This window comes from Nerophis lumbriciformis, linkage group LG18 (genome assembly GCF_033978685.3).
Source record: "Nerophis lumbriciformis linkage group LG18, RoL_Nlum_v2.1, whole genome shotgun sequence".
In the NCBI taxonomy this organism is placed as follows: Eukaryota; Metazoa; Chordata; class Actinopteri; order Syngnathiformes; family Syngnathidae; genus Nerophis; species Nerophis lumbriciformis.
Genome location: NC_084565.2, coordinates 26,491,030 through 26,499,530, shown reverse-complemented (window position 1 = coordinate 26,499,530; position 8,501 = coordinate 26,491,030). Strand labels below are relative to the sequence as shown.

The 8,501-nt window shown below is 47.5% G+C and overlaps 1 protein-coding gene across 2 annotated transcripts in view; it reads left to right on the top strand.

The window, feature by feature from the left end:
- The first annotated feature begins 123 nt into the window (after positions 1–123).
- The window catches only part of LOC133617730 (unconventional myosin-Vb), a 30,027-nt gene continuing 21,649 nt past the window's right edge, over positions 124–8,501 (top strand). For both annotated transcript variants that reach the window (XM_061977901.1, XM_061977900.1), the window contains exons 1-5: positions 124–255; positions 617–727; positions 5,243–5,411; positions 8,063–8,207; positions 8,286–8,442. In XM_061977901.1, the coding sequence (XP_061833885.1) occupies positions 244–255; positions 617–727; positions 5,243–5,411; positions 8,063–8,207; positions 8,286–8,442 (594 nt within the window). In that variant the 5' untranslated portion in view covers positions 124–243. The remainder of the gene's footprint in view (positions 256–616; positions 728–5,242; positions 5,412–8,062; positions 8,208–8,285; positions 8,443–8,501) is intronic.

Below are 8,501 nucleotides of genomic sequence, written 5' to 3'. Positions count from 1 at the left end.
GTTTCTTTTAAAAAGCTAAGCCCAGGATATTTGTCGTGGAAAAACTCTTCAGTACGGCGGCCTTCAAGGGACAGAAGCACGATATTGTAAACCAGCCGAGTAATATTTTATTTTAATTGTCACGTCAATTTGACCAACAGTGGGTTACAGAATGCGTAATTTTGACTTGCTTATGAGTTTTTGTAGAATTATTTTTGGACACAACATCAAACAATACGAAAAGCCTCATTGTTAATTGTGACAATGGCGTGTCAGGTGTGCCTACTTCCGTTGATTTAGTACCCTTAAAAAAATATGTTTTTGTTTTCCTAATTCCCGTTTTACCACAAATGTTTCATAATTAAAGATTATTGCTTCATAAATGTGCTAACTGCATCGAACATGTTAATTACAGTTATACTTAACGTACTTCAGTCTCAGTACTTCCTTCATCCACATACTGGTGCGTAATGGCTAATCCACGTAGGCATTTAAAGTTTAGAGATGACCAGTGTTAATTTTTAACAACATTTAAGAGGTCTTTATGCTGATGGATGACAAATACCTGGTCAAGGCGAGGCCATGAAGCTGTGTCAGTAACTCATAAAAACACCAAATAAAGTATACCTGCCTTAAGGGAGCCAGCGTGTGGATTCCTGACCCAGATGCCGTGTGGGTGCCAGCCCAGCTTCTCCAGGACTACACGCGTGACGAGAAACATGTACTGCTGCAGTTTCCTGGCAGGGAGGTGAGATGCTCATTACCAATGTTCCCTCTAATTTTTCATGTGTGTGAGCAAAGGCAAAAACTCCCTGAGCATTCAGTGGAGCCCATGTGAGCAACATCAGACGTGCACACTGTGGCTACACCAGCAGCACACCTGTCCCAAACCTGACTAAATAACAAGTTCAATCTCCATCCATCCATCCAGTTTTTACCGCTTGTCCCTTTCGGGGTCGCTGGGGGTGCTGGAGCCTATCTCAGCTGCATTCGGGTGGAAGGCAGGGTACACCGTGGACAAGTCCCCATCTCATCGCAGGGCCAACACAGATAGACAGACAACATTCTCTTATTATTATAATCAAATGACAGCAGTCATTTCCATTTCTAATATAAGTGTTTAGGCCCACTTACAATGACAATAACAAAAAATATAGTTTTTCATGAACTGTGTACTTGTATTGTTTGTCTGGGTGGAGGAAATAATTTGTACCCCTTTCAGACATTGCATTTAGTTCCCATTAAAACATTCACATGTTGCACAATGAGATGTAAGCAGGGGATCATGTGTACATTCCTGCAACTTCCTGTTTGTAAAAAATATATTTTTATTAGTATTTATTTAATATACTAACAGCATTTCATGATGATTATTTATAAATGAAGATTCCTAATAAATGACACTAGAATAAGCACACATCCATCCATCCATCTTCTTCCGCTTATCCGAGGTCGGGTCGCGGGGGCAGCAGCCTAAGCAGGGAAGCCCAGACTTCCCTCTCCCCAGCCACTTCGTCCAGCTCCTCCCGGGGGATCCCGAGGCGTTCCCAGGCCAGCCGGGAGACATAGTCTTCCCAACGTGTCCTGGGTCTTCCTCGTGGCCTCCTACCGGTCGGACATGCCCTAAACACCTCCTTAGGGAGGCGCTCGGGTGGCATCCTGACCAGATGCCCGAACCACCTCATCTGGCTCCTCTCGATGTGGAGGAGCAGCGGCTTTACTTTAAGCTCCCCCCGGATGACAGAGCTTCTCACCCTATCTCTAAGGGAGAGCCCCGCCACCCGGCGGAGGAAACTCATTTCGGCCGCTTGTACCCGTGATCTTGTCCTTTCGGTCATAACCCAAAGCTCATGACTATAGGTGAGCATGGGAACGTAGATCGACCGGTAAATTGAGAGCTTTGCCTTCCGGCTCAGCTCCTTCTTCACCACAACGGATCGATACAGCGTCCGCATTACTGAAGACGCCGCACCGATCCGCCTGTCGATCTCACGATCCACTCTTCCCTCACTCGTGAACAAGACTCCGAGGTACTTGAACTCCTCCACTTGGGGCAAGATCTCCTCCCCAACCCGGAGATGGCACTCCACCCTTTTCCGGGCGAGAACCATGGACTCGGACTTGGAGGTGCTGATTCTCATCCCAGTCGCTTCACACTCAGCTGCGAACCGATCCAGTGAGAGCTGAAGATCCTGGCCAGATGAAGCCATCAGGACCAAATCATCTGCAAAAAGCAGAGACCTAATCCTGCAGCCACCAAACCGGATCCCCTCAACGCCTTGACTGCGCCTAGAAATTCTGTCCATAAAAGTTATGAACAGAATCGGTGACAAAGGGCAGCCTTGGCGGAGTCCAACCCTCACCGGAAACGTGTCCGATTTACTGCCGGCAATGCGAACCAAGCTCTGACACTGATCATACAGGGAGCGGACCGCCACAATCAGACAGTCCGAAACCCCATACTCTCTGAGCACTCCCCACAGGACTTCCCGAGGGACACGATCGAATGCCTTCTCCAAGTCCACAAAGCACATGTAGACTGGTTGGGCAAACTCCCATGCACCCTCAAGGACCCTGCCGAGAGTATAGAGCTGGTCCACAGTTCCACGACCAGGACGAAAACCACACTGTTCCTCCTGAATCCGAGGTTCGACTATCCGGCGTAGCCTCCTCTCCAGTACACCTGAATAGACCTTACCGGGAAGGCTGAGGAGTGTGATCCCACGATAGTTAGAACACACCCTCCGGTTCCCCTTTTTAAAGAGAGGAACCACCACCCCGGTCTGCCAATCCAGAGGTACTGCCCCCGATGTCTACGCGATGCTGCAGAGTCTTGTCAACCAAGACAGCCCTACAGAATCCAGAGCCTTAAGGAACTCCGGGCGGATCTCATCCACCCCCGGGGCCTTGCCACCGAGGAGCTTTTTAACTACCTCAGCAACCTCAGCCCCAGAAATAGGAGAGCCCACCACAGATTCCCCAGGCACTGCTTCCTCATAGGAAGACGTGTTGGTGGGATTGAGGAGGTCTTCGAAGTATTCCCTCCACCGATCCACAACTTCCGCAGTCGAGGTCAGCAGAACACCATCCGCACCATACACGGTGTTGGTAGTGCACTGCTTCCCCTTCCTGAGGCGGCGGATGGTGGTCCAGAATCGCTTCGAAGCCGTCCGGAAGCCGTTTTCCATGGCTTCCCCGAACTCCTCCCATGTCCGAGTTTTTGCCTCCGCGACCGCTGAAGCCGCACACCGCTTGGCCTGTCGGTACCTGTCCGCTGCCTCAGGAGTCCCATGAGCCAAAAGAACCCGATAGGACTCCTTCTTCAGCTTGACGGCATCCCTCACCGCCGGTGTCCACCAACGGGTTCTAGGATTACCGCCACGACAGGCACCAACTACCTTGCGGCCACAGCTCCAACCAGCCGCCTCGACAATAGAGGTGCGGAACGTGGTCCACTCGGACTCAATGTCCAGCACCTCCCTCGTGACATGTTCAAAGTTCTTCCGGAGGTGGGAATTGAAACTCTCTCTGACAGGAGACTCTGCCAGACGTTCCCAGCAATCCCTCACAATGCGTTTGGGCCTGCCAGGTCTGTCCGGCATCCTCCCCCACCATCGCAGCCAACTCACCACCAGGTGGTGATCGGTAGAAAGCTCCGCCCCTCTCTTCACCCGAGTGTCCAAAACATGAGGCCGCAAATCCGATGACACAACTACAAAGTCGATCATAGAACTGCGGCCTAGGGTGTCCTGGTGCCAAGTGCACATGTGGACACCCTTATGCTTGAACATGGTGTTCGTTATGGACAATCCGTGACGGGCACAAAAGTCCAATAACAAAACACCACTTGGGTTCAGATCCGGGCGGCCATTCTTCCCAATCACGCCTCTCCAGGTTTCACTGTCGTTGCCAATATGAGCGTTGAAGTCCCCCAGTAGAACGAGGGAATCACCCGGGGGAGCACTCTCAAGTACTCCCTCGAGTGAATCCAAAAAGGGTGGGTACTCTGAGCTGCTGTTTGGCGCGTAAGCGCAAACAACAGTCAGGACCCGTCCCCCCACCCGAAGGCGGAGGGAAGCTACCCTCTCGTCCACCGGGTTGAACTCCAACATGCAGGCTCTGAGCCGGGGGGCAACAAGAATTGCCACCCCAGCCCGTCGCCTCTCACTGCTGGCAACGCCAGAGTGGAAGAGAGTCCAGCCCCTCTCAAGAGAAGTGGTTCCAGAGCCCTTGCTGTGCGTCGAGGTGAGTCCGACTATATCCAACCGGAACTTCTCTACCTCGCGCACTAGCTCAGGCTCCTTCCCCCCCAGCGAGGTGACGTTCCACGTCCCAAGAGCTAGCTTCTGTAGCCGAGGATCGGACCGCCAAGTGCCCTGCCTTCGGCTACCGCCCAGCTCACATTGCACCCGACCTCTATGGCCCCTGCTATGGGTGGTGAGCCCATTGGAGGGGGGACCCACGTTGCCTCTTCGGGCTGTGCCCGGCCGGGCCCCATGGGGACAGGCCCGGCCACCAGGCGCTCGCCATCGTGCCCCAACTCCGGGCCTGGCTCCGGAGGGGGGCCCCGGTGACCCGCGTCCGGGCGAGGGAAATCTGAGTCTCGGTTCTTGCATTTCCATAGAAGTCTAAGCACACATTTGATTGGTAAATCATAGTGTAACGACCTGGAATGACACTTTATGTGTGGTGTTGGAGTTGTTCGACTTTTTGTGTGGCTGTAAACGCATCACTGGCTAAGTGCCATATGTGCATGTGTTGGCGCAAGTGAGAAAGAGCGAGCGGCTGCTGTTGATATAACAAAGTTGCTTTTGGTCTGGTTTGTAATGCAGAAAATGACCAGTTTTGCTAGATATACATTTTTTTACAAATATTTTGGTGATGTGTTTATGGCCGACAATAAAGAGTTTTGCTCAGTAAAGTGATGGATGGAATTCATGTCCTCAAAGCGTCTCGACAGACGTTACAATATTTGATCAATGATGACAAACTGTTTTCTCTGTCGTGTCCGTGTCATGTGGAAAATTGTTATGCGCTTATTTTTTTTATTTGATTTTGTGCGTGGCATAGATTTGCTGTGCGCAGAGGACGCTTGAGCAGTGCGCAATTGCACAGGCGCGCACCTTAGAGGGAACGTTGCTCATTACCCAAAAGTCATGACTGGTCGCTCACACCCAACTCTCAGAAATGCCTCACAGTTTAGTACAATACAATAAATAGAATAGAAAATACCTCTCTGACGTTGTGTCTTCTCCATTTTTAGGAGGTACGTTACCCAGTGGCGGCGCCCTCTGACCTTCCCCCGCTTGCCAACCCTGACATATCTGAGGGCGAGAGTGACCTGACGGCGCTCAGCTTCCTCCACGAGCCCGCCATCTTGCACAACTTGCATGTTCGCTTCATGGACTACAACAGCATCTACACGTACTGTGGTAAGCACAAAAGTGTGTGTAGTGTATAGATCACACCTGGGTAAATGAAGGCCCGTTAAGCTTATCAATCTGGCCCGCCGGACATTCCCAAATAATTCTTTTAGATCTTTAAGATGGAAACTGTGGCTGCCATTATGATGTACAGTGATGTTTTCAAATTACCGCAAGTCTTGAACTATACCAAGTATTTCAATGGTTGAAATCTGCGCTTTTGCATGATATACTTGTTACTATGGTAATCTAATTAGTTGTTTCGCAATATTATGTAAAAGCAACTTTTCTTACCCTCTGGTACCTGCTGATCTGTATTTGGAATCTGCATAAATCCTGAAAAATAGCGCGCATCCGCCTTCGTAGTCCGTGCCGACACCGTAGTCGATAAGCTTCTTCTTTTTATCTATCTTCTTGTTATGGGACATTCATCCTCCACTGTTGCCATTTCTAATATAAAGTACCGGTAGTGTAAAGTTCTTATATCTGTCAGAAAACTCGCCATGAAAGCGCTAAAACATACCGGTATAGTGAGTATACATTAGTCACCCAAGGAACTTTAGTTATTAGAGAGTTCCGGTCGGACGGTTTTTCATTGGACACATTTCCGGCGTTGTTTTTGCACTAGTGAGCCACGGATGAGGAGATGCTGCTCGGTTATTGATTGAAGTAAAGTCTGAATGTCATTAAAACAGTTAGCTCCATCTTTTGACACTTCTTCCACCACCGTCCTTGCACGCTACACCGCTACTGGTAGACGGCTGCGTTGACCCTGGATCTCAGGAAACAGAGTGGACCGACACCAGCTGGACTGCTGCTGAGTGGTCCAAAGTCATGTTTTCTGACGAAAGCAAATTTTGAATTTCCTTTGGAAATCGAGGTCCCAGAGTCTGGAGGAAGACAGGAGAGGCACAGGATCCACGTTGCCTGAAGTCTAGTGTAAAGTTTCCGCCATCAGTGATGGTTTGGGGTGCCATGTCATCTGCTGGTGTCGGTCCACTCTGTTTCCTGAGATCCAGGGTCAACGCAGCCGTCTACCAGCAAGTTTTAGAGCACTTCATGCTTCCTGCTGCTGACCTGCTCTATGGAGATGGAGATTTCAAGTTCCAACAGGACTTGGCGCCTGCACACAGCGCAAAATCTACCCGTGCCTGGTTTACGGACCATGGTATTTCTGTTCTAAATTGGCCCGCCAACTCCCCTGACCTTAGCCCCATAGAAAATCTGTGGGGTATTGTGAAAAGGAAGATGCAGAATGCCAGACCCAAAAACGCAGAAGAGTTGAAGGCCACTATCAGAGCAACCTGGGCTCTCATAACACCTGAGCAGTGCCAGAAACTCATCGACTCCATGCCACGCCGCATTAACGCAGTAATTGAGGCAAAAGGAGCTCCAACCAAGTATTGAGTATTGTACATGCTCATATTTTTCATTTTCATACTTTTCAGTTGGCCAACATTTCTAAAAATCCCTTTTTTGTATTAGCCTTAAGTAATATTCTAATTTTGTGACACACGGAATTTTGGATTTTCATTTGTTGCCACTTCAAATCATCAAAATTAAATGAAATAAACATTTGAATGCATCAGTCTGTGTGCAATGAATAAATATAATGTAGAAGTTACACCTTTTGAATGCAATTACTGAAATAAATCAAGTTTTTCAAAATATTCTAATTTACTGGCTTTTACCTGTATATGCGCCCTATAATCCGGTGCGCCTTATATATGAAAAAAGATCGAAAATAGACCATTCATCTGCAGTGCGCTTTATAATCCGGTGCACCCTATGGTCGGGAAATTACGGTACTAGATATGAAGTTATGTGTTGGTGCATTTTTGTCGAAGATATGATTTATTTTTTTCATAATTTATTTAAAATGTTTTTTTAATGTTTGTTTATTATTACTATTCTGTTTATTGTGTGAATGCTCCAAAGCATTCACACCTATGTTATTCTACACAAAAAAAAATCTGTTTATTACGGTATTACTATTCATCTTCTCCATATTTTGGCGCGCTCCCCACCTTCCACATTTTTCATCCGATTTATACCGTTCCGACTTCAAAATGTTAGGCTTTAGGAATCCCGGGCTTTCCATCGACAATTTCCCAGAATTCACACTTTTCCGAGACATTTTTCCTATTCAAAATGAATTGGCCGTTTTACAAACTTCCACGATTTTCACATTTGTAACCCATTCAAACCATTTCACCTTCAACACATTCTATACATCCTGGAAATTCGAACTGTTTTTCCAAGTTCAAAACATTTTCAGAATTTACCACAATTCTTAGTTTTCCGAACTCTGTTCCTACCCTTTTTCCTTTCGACGACTCCTTCCACATTTGTCAACCATATCACCATTAAAACATTCCTCCTAGTCACGACAAAAAAACAAGTTGTTTTTTTAAACCTTAAAATTTTACGGTTTTCACAAAATTCCAGGAATTCTGTAATACTATTTTTCAAATAAAAACTGCTACTACTTCAACATTTCTCAACCGATTTAAAAAAAAAAAAAAAAATCCAACATTATTAATTCAGCTCATTCAAGACAGTCAAGCTATTTATAAATTAAACAAAAAATATATTTTTTAATAACCCAATTCAATTTTTTTGACAGCGTTGTAACTAAACATGGCATGAATAATTGCTAGGTATCGTCCTGGTGGCCATCAATCCCTACGATCAGCTACCCATCTACGGCGAGGAGGTGATTGACGCTTACAGCGGTCAGGACATGGCTGACATGGAGCCTCACATCTTCTCTGTGGCTGAAAACGCCTATCGCACCATGATGAGGTCAGAAGTCACCGCCTCTTTCTCTCTCATGGTTTGGTTGGTTTGAGCGTCGCTTCTTTTAAAAATCTGTGTGCACAGGGAGGAGAAAAACCAGTCCATCATCATCAGCGGTGAGTCCGGCTCAGGAAAGACGGTATCGGCCAAATTCACCATGAGATTCTTCGCCGTGGTGGGCGGAGCTGCTCAGCAGACCAGCGTAGAGGAAAAGGTGCTGGCCTCCAACCCTATCATGGAGGTAATGCACATTTGAACAGGAACACCTGTCATCATTAAGGTTGTGCTTATTCAGCTTCT